This window comes from Lampetra planeri, chromosome 29, assembly GCF_965212315.1.
Source record: "Lampetra planeri chromosome 29, kcLamPlan1.2.h2, whole genome shotgun sequence".
NCBI classification, from domain to species: Eukaryota; Metazoa; Chordata; class Hyperoartia; order Petromyzontiformes; family Petromyzontidae; genus Lampetra; species Lampetra planeri.
The window spans coordinates 8,929,959-8,950,367 of record NC_136135.1 but is presented as its reverse complement, the minus strand read 5'-3'; the positions used below and the strand labels follow the sequence as shown (position 1 = coordinate 8,950,367).

The 20,409-nt window shown below is 45.0% G+C and overlaps 1 protein-coding gene across 1 annotated transcript; it reads right to left on the bottom strand.

The window, feature by feature from the left end:
- Positions 1 to 284: 284 nt before the first annotated feature.
- On the bottom strand, positions 285 to 20,313 carry LOC144728657 (cadherin-4-like). Its single transcript, XM_078608238.1, has 16 exons — positions 20,181 to 20,313; positions 18,904 to 18,973; positions 16,250 to 16,329; positions 14,688 to 14,777; positions 13,827 to 13,979; positions 13,345 to 13,489; positions 12,473 to 12,645; positions 11,726 to 11,860; positions 9,340 to 9,525; positions 7,703 to 8,007; positions 6,132 to 6,274; positions 4,756 to 4,917; positions 4,194 to 4,318; positions 2,653 to 3,195; positions 1,628 to 1,819; positions 285 to 754 (listed from the first exon to the last, which is right to left on the bottom strand). The coding sequence occupies exons 1-16, from the start codon at positions 20,223 to 20,225 to the stop codon at positions 584 to 586; spliced, it is 2,718 nt and encodes a 905-aa protein (XP_078464364.1). The 5' UTR covers positions 20,226 to 20,313; the 3' UTR covers positions 285 to 583.
- Positions 20,314 to 20,409: the final 96 nt, after the last annotated feature.

Sequence of the window (20,409 nt, the reverse complement as noted above, 5' to 3'; positions counted from 1 at the left end):
CGGTCGACTCAGCCTCAAACGAGTAACCGTGGTGTGAACATCGCCACTGGGGAGACAAAGACGGCCGGCCGTCGAGAATCCAAGTCCCGGGCGAAGCCGGGTAGTAAAGCTAGTAATATTTATTATAACTCAATTTTTCCATAACGCGGTGTTCTTCAGGAATGAAGCTAACGCATTATAGAACAGACTGTATTTTGTTTATGTTGATTGCAAGTAGTGTGAGAACAGTAATCAGTAAGCAATACCAATTCTCACACAATGATGATCATGATGATGAGAGCAAGTGATGATTATCAAAATCTTTATTTCGACTGCAGGAATCCGATGAGCTATGAAGCGAGTGAACTCTCTAGAACTCCCTCCAGAGTTCCACTCGAGTGAACAATCTAGAGCTTCCTCTAGTGGGAGCCCTTCCATCAGCAGTGGCAGGAGCAAGCAATTGCAGGACTGCGCCTTTACCTTTTTTCGGCTTCTAACAGCATCGCGCGCACTCTGATTAAGCCATACCGTACATTTTTACGGATCTGAGCCTCAGATAACTCGGTGGGCGTTTCCACACCGTGGCCGTACAGAAGAGCCTCCTCTACGGCCTCGCTGTGCTTGCAGGAGGCTGCGCCGAGCGACAGCCGCGGTCTCCATGGGAGCTTGAGCAGCAGGAAAGGTTGTCGGCCCGGGAGCCGTCCCCCTCGTAGCGGTACGACAGCAGCATGTCGTTGGCCTGGGCCAACGGGTCCATGTCCGCGAGCTCTTTCTCCTTGCCGGACGGGAGAGACGGGATTCAGCATAGGTTACGTTGGCCCGAAAGGTGATCCACCGATATATAGTAATGGGCAAGTGAAAGGTGAAGGTGCGGGCCTACTAGTAGTGCTTGTTCAGGCCACTGCTGGTGAAAGGACATCATGTCTTTCTCGGTCAAATTTTCTGTGTTGCTATTGGTTCTACCAAGACATCTGGCCAGTGAGGAAGAGTAGGTAAAAATAGCCTCTGGAGGAGTTCTCTGATACAGACGCTTCTACCAGCAGTAATGTGAGCAAAATATAAACTAAAATTATAAACTAAAATATGTTTTTTTTTTTTTTTACCAGGTAAGACCACAAGCAATTGTAGGGCTGCAACTTTTCCTATTAGTTTTATCAATTCGAAATATAATTCACATTTATCATTTTATAATGCCACATCTTACCGTGGTGTCAACGGTGGTCATCTTGTGGACAAAATGTCTCTTGCTATGAAAACGTGGATTTTTTTTTGTTTACCACTGCCTCATTCCCAACAATGGATATAATAAATTAAACAGCAGTGGCCAGCACCATTCCCGAGTGGCGATGTTTACACACCGCGCCAGGTACTCATTTGAGGCTGAGTCTACCTAGGAGAAGCTCGGGACCGGTTCAAATAATCGTCACCAGTGTTGGTCGTGAGCAGAAATCGAACTCGTGTCGCTGGGTTCGTAGCGCAGCGCGCTAACCGCTACACGACTGCTCCCCACTGGCAGGCAACACGACAGCTCACAACAATGCCCTCAAACAAGCAATAAATATGCAATGGAAATGTGACTGATGACGACGCCCATGATAATACTAATCACGATAACGATGAGAGTAGCACTCTGCTGAACTTCGCTCACCGTTCCGAGGAGTATTGAGAAGCACTCTTGCAGTTGCCCGGAGTTGAGCTGCTCAAACGCACGCAGCATGGGGTTGGCTGCTGGCTGTGGGGTGTCCAAAGTCACAGACTCGGACCCATTGTCCTCAGGCCAATCACAGTCCAGGCTGACATCTGTCGATTCCGACATCCCATGATCATCTGACTGGTATCTCTGCACACACACACGGTTGCCATTGTTGTTGTTATTGCAATGTTTCATTCGTTGTGAAATTAAATTCAATGTTGTGAATGTACCTCGGACATCATCTCCAGTGCCAGCAGATTAAACAATGGTGCTTTTTTAAATAACCCCCCCCTGCCTCTGTTCACTCCGCAGTAAAAAAGATTGGTAAAAGAGAGCTAGTTAAGTGGCAGGTCGTGTGTAGTGGGGTAAAGTGTGAGTAGACACGCGGCCAAAAACACTCGCAGAGGGGCTCTTCCTCTCGTGGTGTCGTGAGCAAATAATGTCATGGCTTTACAAAAATGTTTTAATCATCTACAGCATCTCAACAGAAAGGCATGTTATGAATGTAATTTCTCATTTAAATAACACTAATAATGTCTTTCTGCTCGCATGATACGTTATATGGCACTTATCTCTGCTGGCAGCCTTGAGGCATAGAAATTCCACGTTCTAGGGCAGTGGGCTCAAGTCTCTCCACAGACTCGCGATGGAACGCTAGCGACTTTAAAATCCTGTTTGGGGGTTGACTCAGCCCATCATCCCTCCGTGTTCAATAAAAAAAAAACTGTCATGTGGGGGAAGTCAAGAGTGGTTGTCCTATGGATGGACTCGCCTGCGCCATAGGAATGTGGACTTTCCACCACTTGCTCAGGGCTGCAAAATGGAGATGAACACCTCCTCAACGCTCAACTCACTTTAACTTTACCCTAGCCGCAGTGGCGCTGGGAAAGATCAAATGTCCTAACGTCAACAATCTCCAACGAAACCAGGCGTTGAGTGTACATGGTTGGCTAACGCTGAGTACGTATCTCGGCGCCCACCTCAAGATCCGAGTGCTCTTGTGCAAACATATCCTGGTCCAGGAGTAATTCTGACGATGCAAACTCGCTCGCCCGAGCGTCCGAAAAGCTGTGCATGGACTTGCTGAACCGCTGCGCCGCCAGGCCACCGTCACCCGACGTCGTCACGTCCGATGCCACGTGAATGTTTTGGAAGTTTTTTGAACGCAGCAGCATCCCGCCGGGCGGCACGGAGGGCATGGCCGCGGGAACCCTGGACTGGGTCTCGAGCTCCTGGCAGCTCCTGGGAAGGGACTCCAACTCAATGCTAGTAAGGTCAACGTCTAAATCTGCAGTTTGGAATATGGAACCCTCTTCGGAGAGCGTGCCAAAACTTTGTGCTGCAGAATTTGTCTTGATACTGCAGTCGTTTTCAGTCTCCCCGTCAGTGCGTGGCGATAGATTTTGCAGAAACAAACTGCTCTCCGTGGTGTCTCTAGGCGGGTCTTCTTGGTCCCGGGAGGTGTTTTCCCTTGAGACTTCATCGCCTTTGGTCTTGGTCATGTCCACGAGCCTCAAGGAGTACTTGACAAGACAAAGAGAATGCCGCAAACTCAAAACAATCGACCAAAAGCAGTGGCAGATCCGGGGGATGGAGGGGGTGGCGTCTATCTCAAAATATCGTAATGTTGGGCCCGCCCCACCCATGGCAAGTTTCTAGATCTGCCTCTCAGCAAAAGACAATCCGCTTTAGAAGCCATGAAATAATGCAGACACGTGATCATTCATGCCATCGAGTGGTGTTATGTTTGGCTTCTGCTCTTGTTATATAATTCAGAATACTATGCCATCGATTAACGATATTTAGATCAACGATCCGCCTCCCTTAAGGTCCCATTATTTCTATTAACGATACATTTTCAACGAACCATATGTTTACAATATCACGCGGCCGCCAATTTTGCCCAATCAGAGCACTCCTAAAGTGGACTCTGCAGCAGACCCCAGCCAATCAGCGACGCCCTTTTATGAGCATTTTCAGAGCAACTGGCTGCTCGCTTTTAATGTCTGATGTGCATTGCTTATGAAAACAGCTCTTTAACCTAAAGTAAAAAATGTATGCTCTATTTATTCATTATTTATCCATATTTTTATTACTATCAATGCTTTAATATGTTCTTAAAACGTGTATTTATTACAATTGTGTGATTAAATGTTATAAAGTATGTTTTAGGGTGACATTTGTCAACTTCTGATCGTCTTGGAAAAAATGGAGCCATTAACATGTATTCCCTATATTCGATTAACGATAATTTCAGTTAACAATGGTTTTCGTGGAACAAATTAATACCAATCTTGATTTGAAGCTTTAATGACTGCAAAAAATCCATACTCTTTGGTTCTTTCGGTAAAGTCATGTAGGTATAAAATAAAATAAATCACAACGTTTCGGGCGCAACACAAGCGTACGTCATCAGGTGGGAAAGCTTACCGTTAGGAACCGCTGTATGTAAAATGTTGTGCATGCAGGTGGCTGTATGTGGTATGGTGCTGGAAAATCGTTGAGACAAGGTGACGCTCACCGGTTTCTCCTCACCACCGTCCTCGTTGTATTTGATCAGAGAGCCCTCTGCTTCCATCTTCGAAATCAGATATTCGGATGGCTGGCTCTTCTTTCTGGATCTTCGACACAGTAGCAAAAGAAGCGCTGAAATAAAAAAAAGGGTTATTTATATAATCATTACGCATGTTTACCCAGGAAATCCTCAGAAGGGTACTGTAAAAATTTGTACAAAATGGGACAATGGTGCTACGTGTAATTCCAATTGACAACCGGTTGGATCAGGCCACCAGCTTTACAAGTGGTAAATTTATGGAAGCCCGGAATGCCAATGTGGAGATCCTGACCAAACCGTGGAGCGCATTGTGAACAATTGAGCACATTGTGAGTCACACAGCATGCACCATGAATCACTGCGAACTTCGGAAATTCAACCGAGGCAACAGCAGCAGCAGCAAAGCACTCACCTGAAGCCACCGTGTGGCTTTCAAACTCGGTTACAGATTTTGAAGTTGCTATTTTCTAAGCCAAAACGTTAGAAAAATAATATTACCAACGGCATCAAGAAGTCTGGCTGTGCGTACCCGCCAGTGCGAGTGCGACGAGAGAGCAGATGACGGCAGCCATGGCACCGACGTTCAGGCCCCGCTGCTTTGCGAGTTTGGGGGGCAGGGTGAGCAGGGGACGCGCTGCAGGGCTGTCCAGACGCACGGCGAGGGAGCACGTGGCGGTCTTGGTGGCCGCACCTGCGCCGGCAGCGACAATGCAACGCTCACTCCCGCCCCCACGCTCCTGGCAGCAATGGGAGCACCACTCTGCACATGGTTGGCTGGGTTTCGTGCAAACACTTTCCCAGTCCGTTGACGTACTAATTACGTACGGATAACGTACGTACGTGTACCTCATCAGTTCCGATGACGCAAATGTACGTACGTGTACGTCATTGGAACGGAATCGGAAGTAAAAAGCCATGCGGGAGGGTGTGTGGCACAGTTCGTTGCCAGCTATTTCAGAGTGCAGTGTCACTCCAGTTATCTGCGTAAAATTAACGCTGAGCCGCTTGTGCGTTCTGAGATTCAGCGGTGAACGGGACCCACCCTTCAACTTGCAGATGTCTTGGAACGGCAAAGGGTTAAATCGTTCAATGAAATCATTGCTATGGTTTGGTATTCTCGTCATTCTTAGAGCATGTATATCGTATCGTGCAGGGGACAGGAACCCCGTGGCTACGGAGCTGCGTTTGGCTCTTTAAGGACTGCTCCATGACGTTATTAATGACCACCGTCTCGCATTCACCACACAGTGCATTGCTGTGGCTCTTGAAATATTGAGTTTTTTGTTGTTGCGAATTTCGATAAAAATGCTCTTCTTGTTATTTTGGTTGCCGACCCCGACCATAGCGTGCAGCAGTTTCACCGTAAGGGGGCGATGATTGCTAGAAATGTGGAGGCAAATATGGGAAGGATGCGTAATTTATTTTGTTATTCAACATTCTCCACAATGTTACTTCGTGACTTTTTTGTGGAACATATTGCATAGTTTTGTCTCAAACAAGGATCTATTTGTTAAACAAATGGTCTTACACAAATGTTCCTCGCCCATAAACATCAGTTTGCTTGTAAAGACCCACTCCCAGATGGCAGTGCGGCTGATGGATTATGGAATAAATACTCTCGTTTTTTTACTTTTACGTGGAGAGACACACATCGGAAGGTGGTGTTATTTATCACACAATAATGGAACTTTTATCTTCGAGGAATACGCAGACAAGATAAATATATATTCCCTTCAGATTTTGCTTGGTAGTAGGGTTTTCATTTGCTTGGTAGTGGCTGTATATGAGATTTGGTTCTCATATATGTACAGCGTTATGGGATGCTATGAGCACGAAAATAAAACGAAAGCATTATTATTAAATATGAACACAGTAGTTGACTCGGCCATGCCGTGCATTGCTCACCGTGCTTGATGGCAGTCACAAAAACCGTGTACGTGCTGTTTCGCACAAACGTGGAGTTTCTGTCGAGCGTTGCTCTGGTCGTGACCTCCCCGCTGCTCCTGTCCACGTGTAGCCAATTCGCCTCATCGTCGAGGATACTGTACCTGTCGACCGTCAACGTCTTGCGGTTAGGAAACCCAGAGCACCAGCCAATGCACACTCATAAGAGAACACAGCCAGATCGTTACAGCAAACACAGAGGAACATTCGAGGCTTTGTTGGGAATATGAATAAAACCTACGGTGTTCGAGGGTGGCCACGTGGCTGGCGGTGCAAGACCGCATTATGAGGAATTATATTGGTAGCATCCAATGTGGTGGCTCTTGCAAAAGAATATATATGACAAAAACAATGCATTATTGTTGAGAATGTGTTTAATGTACTCTGGGTGTTGGGTAATAACTGATGCATATATTAAGCTTGCGTAACATTTGTTCTGCCATAAAACAAGATGAGTCTATGGGCGTTCTCGATCAAGTTTTACCAGAATCAAGAGGCAATATCTGGACTAATTGTATAATTCTGGGTCTCATCAGCAGGGTTGCCAGTTAAACAAACACTGCTGGGTTGCCTAGTGTTATTGACAAAGCCGTCCATGAATACTGTGGAGCCCATTCAGTGCAATACAGCAACATTTTACAAACCACTATTTCAGAAATGGGAGATCAGTGTCAGAACATAATCATAGAGAGAGGTTTCAGAGGCTCCCAGCTACCTCCAAAAATGACAAATCTCAGTGCCTCCCAAATAAAATGAGCATGGGGTGGTACACATTCCATACTGCCAGAGTACACTCCCACTCAAATGTGAAAGATAAAATCCTTGCAAGGGTTGACTTGCCCATCATACCTTGAGGGGTATGTCAAATAAAATATTTGTTTATTTTATTTTATTTTCTTTGAACTTATCTAGGTGACTTTACCGAAAGACCCAAAGAATATGAAAAACAAATGACATTTGGTGGAAAATTAAGATTTTTGCCCTCGGGAAATTGAAGGCCTTCCCATCATAAGAATGTGGAATTCCTACCAACTGGATTAATCGTAAGTGCACATATATCTGTCCCTTAAAGTAGCCATTGCAGTTGAGCACTGGCACACAGAGTTCAGAGTATTTGGTTGCTATAAATTTCCACGTGATAAGCCACTTTGTTGAGCTATCATTTGTGGCCAGGTCGCTTCTGAAAAATAACTAATATCTCAGTAGGGTTTACCTGGTTAAATAAAAATGATTTAGTCTTGGTTTATATATTTATTTATAGTAATTTGCTAACATTTCCTATACTTTGCACTCCTATAACGTATTTTTTATTGTTTGTTGTAACTTTCTGACCTGCAGCTACTGGACATCTGTGAAAAAAGAGCGTCCATAGCTCCTCGTATTTCTCCAAGACAATTAAAGAATCTGATTCTGATTTGAGCATCGAGATACTAATTCCCACTACGAAATTAAGACCAGCACCCGATGTTCGTTTGAGCGTGGAGGCATTTTGACGCCGAGTGAACGAAAGCTCGCACTACGCCGCCACTGACTCGATGCGGCTGGCCGAGGAGTTGGGGTCGGTGGCGGTGAGAATGGTGACGCGGGCTCCAGGTCGGGCTCCATCCTCCACCGTCACCTCCACGTGGGGCGGCACGAAGACGGGCGCCAGCTCCTCCTCCAGCACGCGAATCATGAGCTGGCACAGCCGCCGCCCTGGCACGGACCACAAAGGATCCTGTGCCCTCGAGAGGCCCGTGGGTCCTGCCAAACTCCTCGTGTCGCTACCCAAGAACGCGACCTCATTCTCCACCGAGACGTTGAGCACGATCGCCTTGGTGTCTCTGTAGTGCACAGGCTGAAGAATGGCAACGCGCAATGTTGGAAACTCTGGAATTACTTGAATTGTTACGTAAATAATTTCCCTTGCTCATTTGTAGTTTTCGTTATTATTATTCCAGAACCCAAAACACAACCATCGCAAAGGAAGATACAAATCACGAAAATGTAACGAACCCGGAACAATACACCCTCAAATTGGGGATCGTCTGAAGGCAAGTAGTTATTATCGGTAGTGCTCATCTCTACTGATGGCCCTGAGCCAGGCTCTCCAGAGGTACAATGCTGTTGTCTTCGCAAAAAGCGGTGTCCATTTTATTTACCTCGAATAATTATAGGCCGAGTTTAATTACAGGTGACCCCCAACTTACAACGCCTCGACTTGCGACAAACCCCTTTTTAGGACCTTATAGTAATGAAGACCCCCCCCCCCTCCCACAGTAACGACAAAAACTCGTACCTACGACCAACTACTGCGACCGGACGCCGAGTCGATTGGTCGCTCGGCGTCGGCGAGTGTGCGCGTGTCACGCAGCGCCATCTGGCGGTACTTTTTTTTCTCTCTTTTGCCGAATTCGTATGGACATACGCCGAGAGCGAACGCAGCGGCGTCTCTATCTCAAAGTCTTCACTTCTTTGTAAATTTTCTTCACGCTTTGAAACATTTTCGCCTACGTCTGAGAAAAGGAAATGTGATGCACATGCAGAAAAGCACTTAAGGATTTTCAAATGTGTTTGTTTTTACTTAATAAATGTTGGTAAAGGTTACGTTAAGTGACAATAAATGTTTGTACGGGTTATTTTAAATTATTTTCGGGGTCAATTTTAGTATTTTAATGGTATGCAATAGGTTTCCAGGAACGGAACACCAATGTATAACATTGCACCCTATGGGAGATAAGGGTTAGACTTATGACGGCTCGACTTGCGACCGTCTGAAAATATTTTATCCAAGAAAAACTCAGTGAGTATCCAGAAGATATTTCAGGTGAGCCCTGCCCTGCGTGTTTTTTTTCCAAACCCTTTTAAACAAGTGTTCTGAGTGTTGGAAGAATCTGGAGTGCCAGGAGAAACCCACCACACATACTGCGAAGTAACGTTCAAAGTTCCACGCAGGCAAGTTTCCAAGTCCATTCACTCTTCTGCCATTTCTTAGCTGAAACGGCTATTTATGATTCACCAACACGATTAAAAGTGTGCGCCACCACATCAGGATACCCCAGCTCTACACTGGAAGTTCGGCAACCATCTAAGTGTATATTTTTGAAGCAATAAAAGTTACAAACATTGCATGCAGAGGAAATCGGTGACACGTCAACACTGATTTCTGCAAACAAATAAAATGCACTACCTTAATGATACTAACGATGCCTTGGTTTGTTTGAGGGTCAGTTTTGATCGCGACGTGTGCCTCTGTTTTTCCATTCTGGATCTTGTACACTGCCCTCCAGTTGGGAGTGAATTTCTCATCTCTGTCCGTGACGCTCAACGTTGTCACGTTAAGGTCGGTGGTGTTCTCTTTGACTTCCCCATACACCTAAGAGAAGACACACAATGGAGTTAGCATGCAGGCCTTGATTTCCATTGATTCCATCTCAACAGTGAACAAGAACACATGAAGCCACCGCACAGGTATCAGGACACTTGGCTACATGTCTATATTACACACACATGTAGCATGTACAGCCCTTTTTAAATCCACTGCTGGATGAAGGCCTTCTCATGCAATGGGGGTTATTTGAGTGTACTTCCCCATGCTGGTCAGTGAGGTGGGTGGAGGTGGAGAGCATAGTCCTGGGAGTATAGAAGTACAGTACAACAATTTTTTTTCTATATGGCTGTCTGCTACCCACGACATAGCCCCATAACCTTTTTGTCATTACAAGTGCTTTTTGTCTTTAGTTTGTTGTCCTTCCCCCGCACCTCCAATTAGCACGGTTGGCTATGTACGGTGCAAAAGCAAAAGCAACGTACGTAGCCAATTCAACATAGATACATACAACCTATCACATCTGTTATGCCTCATGGTTGAGTTGCCAATCCAAGCACTATCCAGACTCAAATGCGTTTAGCTTGCGAGGTGTGACGAGAGCGGGAGGTGATTTGTTAATAGGCTAATCGGCGGTATGGGAACATTAACGTACATGATATTCATCTGCTTGGTTCTTTCGGTAAAGTCACGTAGAAGGGAAATAATAAAATAAGAAAAATAAAACTTACTATTGTTTTATTATTTCCCTTCTACGTGACTTTACCGAAAGAACCAAGAAGATGAATCCCTGCAGTCACGAAAGCTTTAAATCGAAATTTAGTACATGATATTATATTAAAGGAAATGTTAGCACAATGCCAGCCTGGCAAATGAAGATAACACCACATATGTTATTGTGCTCATGGACCATGGCGAGTAATATCCAACAACAGCTCACAGTGTTATGAAACGTTGCACTGAGCTCCAAGTTGGACCATGCTACCCAAATTATTATCACTATAAGATGCATTAAATGCACATCTGTGCTCTGATTAAATTAAGTGTATTTGTGGGCATTTCCTATTATTAAGGCTGGATTTATGCGGGAGCTTCGGCGACAGCGGATATGGCTCTCAGATTTTGAGTAGCCACACCCCAAAAAAATCTATATATACTGATTTATATTTGGTGAAATGCAATACTGTGACACTATAATAAATACTAAAGGTAATTTGGCAATCACTCGATGAAGTATACAAAGTGATGTACCGAAATTCAACTGGTTTTGTTTGGATGAACTCTTACTTGGCTTTACAAGTTCTTAAGTCGTGTTTAAAAACCAGAACTGAAGTCACAAGGGAAAACCACAATGGGGTGCTGTTTAGGATCGGGAATGGGTGGGGGTAAAACAGGGAAAGGGATGAATGGCCACGGGCCCTCATCAAACTTAATCTGGCCCTGTCTATTATGCCGTGTGATTCATACACAGACTCAAAATCTGTATTCATCCTGGAGGAATCCGATGTCCAGTAGGGGCCAGTCAGAAAGTTACAAAAACACGATTGGAGTGCAAAGTATAGGAATCACTTAAAAAAAACTAAAACTAAACTATTTTTTATATTACCAAGTAAAGCCCATTGAGCTATTAGCTTCTTTTTCAAAAGCAACCTAGCCACAAATGATAGCGCAACGAAGTGGCTTATCACGTGCAAATTTATAGCTGCCAAATAATCTTTCATCTGTCCTTCTACTGACATTATTGTCCTAGAATCCCACCCAGATCCAGAAGAAGGCTGGCGAACAGAGTAAAACAATGCAGACGTCCATAATAACCACCTCATTCCACACCCAAACATTGCACTTCCAGGCTTTGACATGTCCTCAAAGACACTGGTGCATCATTCAACCGCATCAAAACATCAACAGGCTGCTGCGCCCATCTCCTTCATGAATGTAAAATTGCAAACAGGCCACAGTGCGACTGTGGCCAAGCAACCCTTACTATGGACCTGAGGGTAAATCGCTACAGTCTGCAATCCTTCAACAGAGGAGGAACAGCAAAACTACACCAACTCTTTTCTGAAGCCCTCTTGTGGCGAGCGGACCTCGATATTGACATTTAGCTCCCGGACATATTTCCTAATGCAAGAATATAACTGCCCCATCCAGCACAATGTGTTTCAAATGATGGAAAAAAATGTTGTGAATTGTGGGCAATTCATTTCGGGTCATTGAGTTTTTGTCTTCGTGCCATGGCGGTTCCTACCTGTGGGTGCTGGCACACCGGCGGGTTGTCATTAACATCGGAGATGGTCACGGACACGGTGGCACTGGCTGAGAGGGCACCCGCTCGGCCACCGAGATCCGTGGCTTGAACCGTCAGCGTGTAGCTATCTACAAGCTGAAGAAAATAAAAAAATATACAACTCAATAAGGCAACGTTATAAGAATGATGTAGCTGCAGTGATGTGATGAGCCAGAAGAGTCATGAGAAGTTTTCTGAGTTAAAGCAAGTGACATACACAGCTCTTTATTAAGAGTGATTTGGCCTGGTCAACAAAGTGTTTCATATTCCAAGTTACAAACAAGTAAAATCTTAATGGTTAGCACATTGGACTTGTAATCTAAAGGTTGCAGGTTTAATTTAATTTTCCGGCTCAAGAGTTGAAACCCTGGAGCAAGTTTCTTAAATCTCCCCTGCCTCTCTCCACCCAGCAGTATAAATAGGTGCACCACAATTAGTCGATTGACAGGTCACGTGTGGTGGGGTAATGTGTGGGTAATCCCAGCTCTAGCAAGACATCTGGACAGTGTTGGAAGAGTAGGCCAAATACTCTCTCTGAAGGGATTCTTCAGAGCGCCCTCCAGTGAAGAGCCTTCCACTAGCAGCAGATTCAGCAAGAAATTGAAGGGCTGTGCCTTTAGCTTTGTAAGCAGACATCAAGTCATTCAGGGGAAAAACATATACTGTACAATGGGTCCGATGATTGGGCGAGTTGAATTGAAGCCGTACCTCCCGGTCGAACAGACCAAATGCTGTGGAAATGACTCCCGTGGTGCCGTTGATGGTGAACAGCTTTGCGAAGGGAACGCCAGGGGTCTGAGAGACGATGCTGTGCACGAGCCTGCCATTCGGAGTGCTCGGGTCGTCTCTGTCCACAGCAGACACCTGCAGCACTGAAACGCCTGTTTCCAAACAAGCCCAAAAGGCGTTAATTCGCGTGTATCATCTGCACCCACTCTGTTAGGTGAAAACGTGTCGCATTATATTTATTTTTATTAAGAGTTTTACTCACTCATAAATATAACTCAATGTTGCAGCTGACAGGCCTTCAATAATGGAATGAGGCGAAAGCAATATGGGAGACAGAAATGCATTTTGTATTCATATGGGCGTGTTGTCGCGTAATACCGATCTGAAATGTGTCATTGTATAATAGATGTCAATGCATTTCTGGATGAGGGCTCCACACACTCTATTCAGTCTTGGGGAATTGTTTGGCTAAACTTTACCACACATGTCAGCGCTAATTTGATGAAGTTGTGGGTGTAGGAGAGGTTACACCACCAATGTTAACCATGGCTAGGACTTGAAATTATGGCCAGTGCACTTAATAGCACACTATGCGTTCGGAATATCCCAAGATTGCGTCTTGTGTAATTTGTTTATCGAAATCTCAAGTAAGCGCTGCTTGGTATGACTGATTAGCATGGTAAAGTTTGGTCAAATAACTCCCACGGCATAGGAGAGAACCCCCATTCAGCAGTGGACTCACAAAGGGCTGTAATGTAATGTTAAAAGTTAAAGACGTGATACCAAAGGAATGTTGGAGAGCGCTGATAGTTAACTATAAACGTGAATAACAAATGGATTTATGGGCTCACCATATGCTGCATTTTCTGGAATGGTGGCATTGAAGATGTGGGATGCAAACTCTGGCACATTGTCATTCATGTCCAGAATATCTATCGTTAGACGTTTGGGTCCTTCAAGCAAGGTGCCTTGGTCATTGTAGACGAAATACTCCAACTGCAAACAAATATACTCATGAGGAATTTCAGATCAATTTAAGGTACAGTATATAGCAAAATTCCATTGTGTGAATATGTAGTTTTCATGATATTAAATATATTGAGTAGCTTTTATCAGAGCTAAATTAAATTGAATATCTACCAGAAAATGAATACAATAAAGGGTTGAAAACGAGAGCATCTATATTTCTGTTAAACGCCGACATACTTGATTATAATTATAACAGTGAAAAGGCTCACGTTGGGGATTGTTTAAGCATGGATTCGATGTTCTAAAGCACGTCTGTGCCGATAGGTTGTTATTGTTGGGCTCTTGTGTTTATCTGAAGTCTTACTTGAACACGTGGGGTTTTTTCTCGGTCGATGGGCCGGGTGACGTAGAGGTACCCTGTGTTTGGGTTGTACGATAAAAATCCATCTGGTGTCTGCTCCATCCCAGGGCCCGTCACGTTGAACTGAACCGGCTTAGATTTACCAGTCGCTCGCAACTGTAGGAAGGGTACAATGTTGTCTACATTGTGTCAGCAATGCCTGCCAGTCTCATGCTACTCAAGTAAACCATGGCTAGCGATGCGTATCTCCATTGGCTGAGGCAGAGGTGAAAATTCCACATTTCCACTGTGGAGATCATTTGTATTTATTGTGAGTTGAGCGGCACTCAAACAATTTCCATTACAATTCCAGTGAAGCTTTACAATTGAACCTCATGGCGGGACCCCGGGGTCCCATAAGCCCCCGGCTCTTGCATGAACTGCGTTGCGACATCATTCTATGTCGTTGAAGGCGAACGATACGGCGATCTATTCCTCTCGACGAGCTCTACACGATGCGCTAATCACAGTTTCAACGTTTTGTTTTTTCTGCGCATTCGTACTCGCCGCTGCGCTTGGACGACACGACAACAGAACGATCAGCGCCAGGCGGGTCGCAGCGTTTATGTGCGCGGTGGGACAGAGTCGCCAAAATTAAATTTATTAATTACTATTTTGAATTCCGTTTATTCGGGACCCCGGGGTCCCGTCATAAGGTTCTTAATTATTATATACAGAGGCATTGTTGCTCAAGGCAAATATGACTTCAACCAGGGCTTAATTCCTCATGGAAGATTATCTGGGCACCCCCCCCCCTCAACCGTTACTAAGCCCTGACTTATTTTTATCACTTCCCAGGATTCATGACGAAGCTAACGTACTCACAGTGGTGAAATGCTTTGGGAAAGGTCCGGCATCATTTTCTGGAATTTTGATCGAAGGTATAACAAACTGCCTCTTCTCTCTTCTGAGAATCTGTTACAGCAAATTGAGAACAAATGTGCTCATTTGAGCAAAGGGCCCTGCTCCTGCACACGTTCACGAATTCAATATTAAGTAGTGCTCTGAATATTACGCAACACAGTTTACAGCAATACCGCGGTTTACGTCGGGGATGCGTTCATGAGAGTTGCGACAATGTTTTTCTAAATTACGTAAATCAAAGCACCAAAACACTTTACGTAAATCATATATTTGTTCGCTACAGGACAGTACATTTCTTTACGTGAGACACAAAGTAGTTCGCGTACAGGGTAGGTGGGTGGAGGGGAAGGCTGAGAGGCGACGGACATGAGAAAGGAGGTGATGTTGTCAGCGACGTGAGTGTGGGTTGAGGTGACGCAAATCAGGTCGTGGTCTTAATAAAGCGACGACGTAAAAAAGGGGGAGACGTAAATCGGGGTATTTCTCTATATTGTTATGAAAACAGGACCCTGCGGGGTGGGCTGGTAGGAATAATACTTAGTACCGGTACAGGGATATCGACCGGGTATAGAGGAGTTAAAGAAAAAATTACTGTATTCTAGTGTAACGTTAATTAAAAGTGTTTGTTTTTACAAGAAACGCTGTGAGATTTAAAGACCCCCCAACACCACCCTCAACACCACCCCTCCCACCACCCCACCACCCCCCACCACCACCTTCTGCACTAGGCCTCGCGAAGCCTGCCGCACTAGGCCTCGCGAAGCCTGCCGCACTAGGCCTCGCGAAGCCTGCCGCACTAGGCCTCGCGCCGTGCTTTTCGTGCACAAATAAGGCGATTAAATGTATCTCGTCTCTGTGTTAATAAATGTTTCTTGTCTCTGTGTTAAAAAAACGTGCTGCGTTTCAGTAAAGTAATTTTTTTTTTAAATAAACGTGCTGCGTTTCATCTCTGTGTTAATAAGCCTGCCGCACTAGGCCTCGCGAAGCCTGCCGCACTAGGCCTCGCGCCGTGCTTTTCGTGCACAAATAAGGCGATTAAATGTATCTCGTCTCTGTGTTAATAAATGTTTCTTGTCTCTGTGTTAAAAAACGTGCTGCTTTTCAGTAAAGTAATTTTTTTTAAAAACGTGCTGCGTTTCAGTAAAGTAATTTTGAAGCGAAGTTTAAAGTTTTGCCGTGATGCGCCGGAAGCGACGGCCATCTTGTTTAATTCACAGATCGCAGGGGGAGCGGGCGGCCATCTTGTCGGACAGGGTCATGCCAAGTGTTTGCAGTAGGGGGCGATGTTGATACATGGACGGACGGACGGACGGACGGACACATTAATCTATTGGTGGTCTGGTCCACTTCGTTCCTACCAGTATAAACATAGAATATTACAGCCATTGCTATTGCTCTTTATAGCATTGACTTCTTCCACGTTGGCCAGACATCTCGTGTTGCTATCATTGTACTATAACCTGCAACGTTGAAAACTCAGTATTAAGAGCACTGGGTGATATAATGCATTCATTGTTATGTACCTTAGTAAAGAATGCTTGAAAATTATTGTTCCTTCTTTGGATGTCTCCATATGATGACCATTCTTGAAATGCGTGACCACCTGGTGTGTGAAAAGAATATCAGAACACAGAGCATCACTCAAAGTTGCACGCGTTTCTAGTTACTGTGTAAATATAGAGTATCACAAGTTAATACATCTCTGTGCCTCTGTATATCATGTTTTGGAAAGTGACGTTGTCGTGGTCACCATTCTACGATCCCCGTGGCCCAAATTAAACTCCTGTCCATTGCTGATCGCTGTGGTGAGCGACATCTGAACAAGTCCTGTATATGCTCCTCGCCCTCCCGTTTACCAATCCGCAATGACCAGTATGGTGAAGTATGGTCAAACAACCCCCATGACTGACTCCTGACATGGCATAGGAAAGCCTTCACGCGGCAAATGCATTGACCAAGGACTCAAAATGTAGGGTTTTTTATTAATTGATTAAACTAACCCTGACTTTATGGAAGATAGATCAAATAACATTGCAAAAATAAACTGCAAGGTGAATTAGAAACGGACAGGTTTCGGTTTTACCATTGCACAATTGTGAGATGGAATACATTCACAATGGGTTATGTCATCGGAAGTGGTTTCCTACAATGTCCCGTCAAGTGCCCTCTGAATTATTTGTCAGTGGAGACCTTTTGGAAATAGAATTATCTCCATCGCTCCAATTTGACCTCCTGTTTGGACCACACCCACAGTTAGACTCAAATTACTTCTATTTATGGAATTTTTCATTCCTCTATACATCGCACCTCCGATTATCACGGTTGGTGATGTGCAAAAGAAGTTCAGCATACATACATTGCAAATAGTGCTGAATTTTTTTAATTTTAGGAGTGCTGTTTGTTGCTGTTCACTTGGCGCTTTGAGGCTTTGGGCCTTCGCTCAGCAAACGCGATTTAAAATACATTACTGCGTGTCCACAGTAATTTGTTTGTTTACTGTGGAAACAGCAATTCGTTGAATGTTGACATGGACGATCAGGTTCGTTCCAAATCACAATGAACTACTGTACAAAACCAATGTGTGAACATGTTTGCACAGGTTACACCACTTGTGGTACCGACAGGTTTAATGTGATGCTCAGAGCAAAATGCAATACTGCCCTGTATATGAGGTAAAACCACAAATATGTTTTGTTGCCTATCGCTTATAAATATGAAAGTTATTCACATTGGAAAAACGTAACGAAAGTCAAAAGTTCCTGCTTAAATGTGTATTCAAACCCCACAAAAGATACCTTTTGCAAGGTATCTCTTCACTTCATAGGACAATCATTTGATGGCACGTGTTAACTCTAATTCAACCACTATTTTCTTAGTGTATTAACATTTCGTTTATTGAAGAGATAGTTCATGTAGTTTTTGTTATTCCTGCATTGAAGGAGTACAGACTACAGTGGTTCAACATATGGTCCTAGGTTTGGGTTGCATGGCCACGGTTGCAGTCTTGTGGATTGTCTTTAAATTTACATTGATGACGGATATGTGCTCATCGGCCCCGGCGATGTTCTCATGCGGTTTGATGGCTCCGGCAGTGTCTTCGAAGAGGAATTTCAAGGCCACGAGGTGCAACGTTTGGGTCCTGCATGAGGCGTTTATTCTGGACGTCTGCGTTGTTCTACTCTGTTCGCCAGCCTTCTTCCGGATCTGGGTGAGATTCTAGGATGGTGATATCGCGATCCCAGAAGGTGGGGTGGGGTCGGGACTTGCGTTGGCGGTAAGGGACCTTGTTAAGGTATCGGTTGATGATGGTTGTAGTTGGCATGAAAACACGCAAACTCCCCTGCGGTTTGCGCGATGTCTCTGCGGATGGTTGGTGGCAGATTGCTTTGCCAGGTGATTGGTGTCGGTGTCCGAGTTTCGGTTGGTATGATGTTCATTGCGTTATTAATCTGATGATTACAGGAATTGGACCGTTAAGTTCGAAATTAATCACGAGAACTATTCGGACGCCCTAACAAAGTGCATGCGTGGCAGCAGATTTGGTCCAGAGATGTCACATCTTCCAAGGGGTCTGGGGTCCCCCCCCCCAGAAAGAAATTTAAATTTTAAAACGAAATTCCTGCCATTTCCTGCCTAAAATATTTAAAAATTCACTAACACATGGGATTGACTTTGTATTTATTTTTAACAATAATGTATAATCGTGTCCTGTATTACATTGCTCTGTTTTTTTTTTTTACCATTTCTTGTTTCATTCAGGGATTAATAAAGTACAACCATAACCACAATCATATAAACAGAAATCAATTTTATAGCAATATATTGGGGGGGGACATTTTGAGCATATTTGAATATATATTATAATTACGGCCTTGCCTTGCGGGGTGGAGCACCGGGCACAGTGGTTAGCGCATTGGGCTATGAACCTGCTTAACCTGATTTTTTTCAAATTCTTGGCCCCGACTAACATCAGTAGAAAGTTATACCTGCACCAGTCCTGAGAGCCCCCCACATTCATAAATCCACACTGACCAGTGTGGTGATGTGTGGTCATACAACCCCCACTACTGACAATAGGAGGAATGCCTTCATGCAGCAGTGGACTGATAAATGGATGTAAACTAACACAAAAATACCTGAAAAACAAAGGTAAGCTAGCTGATACGTGTTGTCTTACCTTTCACAGGTGCATACCGGGCGTCATCTTGCTGCACTCGATCCGCCGTCCATGCTGTGGCGAGCACGAGCTGAGAAGGCAGCGTAAAATCGCGACGATTATCATCGTCGCATGCTGACACATCGCACAATGCTACATGACAAGGCGAGGAAACCGCTGTGATCTCTACTACACATGTACATATACTGGAAAATCGCCCGATGATGCTGGATGTAATTACCAGCGAAACGTCGTACTCAAATTGTAAATGTTGTGGATTTACTCTCCAACACACTGGTGGGCTGATATAGTAACTAATTGGCGTTTTGTTTACGTGATAAATCCCTTACTAACTGGCTGTGTCGGGTGGTGGAGGGTTACGACATATTTATACTTACACGATCTAAACAAAAACCTTTATTATGGACACATATACTGATCGCATTCTTCAAAAACGATTTCAACATCGTGAATAGAGCCCTGGATGTAAAAGTGGGAACTTTCCTTTTGTGAAAGGGTCATACTTCCATCTAGAATTTGTAACACACAAATTCCAGATCGAAGTAAAAAAAATCAAGCACGGCTCCCATCAAAAGACAATTATCCGCCTTGCTCAAACTAGCATTGCAGTACATTTCGGGCCATGAACCATCGCTGGAGATTCTACATTTGTCAAGTTGGGAGCCTATCTCACGACGAAACAACCACTAGTCACTTCTCACAAGAGTACCAACCCTGCCTCCTCCCAAACGTGGATAATAAACTCCCAACCCACTTATGGTAATGAGCTTTGGGTAATGACCGAAAAGGATGACATCGCGGGTACAAGGGGCGAACTGAGGTTTCTCCGCAGGGTTGCCGGGCTCGCCACTCTCTGTGATCGAGTGGGGAGCTCGGTGACCCGGGAGAGCCTCAGAGTCGAGCCGCTGCTCCTCCAGATCGAGAGGAGCCAATTGGGGTGATGCCCCCCGGTAGACTCCCCCATGGAGCTCTACCGGGCAGCACGTCCCACTGGATGAAGACCCCCGGGGGCCGACCCAGGACACGCTGGCGAGACTGTGTCGCTCGGCTGGTCTGGGAACGCCTGGGAATTCCCTAGGAAGAGCTTTGGAGTCTGGACCGCCACTACTCAACACGCTGCCGCCGCGACCCTCACCAGGACAAGCGGACTAAGAAACGAACGAACCCTCCGATTGTGAGTCATGCGGTTAGTCTAGCTACAGCACCGCCCGGATTGAAAAAAAACACCCATGACCCTTTAAGAAAGAATGAAGACAAACATGTGGGCGCTAACCTACCTGTAAGTGAAGCAGAGCGACTCGTGGTAGGAAACATCGGCGCATGATTTGAAGCTGTTGTTGTTGGTCACGGATGCATCAGCCTTCCTCGTCATTCGGCTGCTCTGGGTGTGTGGGAGCTGTTCTGCCACAGTGGGGGGGGGGGGGTCCGGGAAAGGAGGCTTGCCCAAACCTGCAAGTTGTGGGTGTAATATTTCAAGTTCACAATGCTTACAGTAAAAAAATGTAA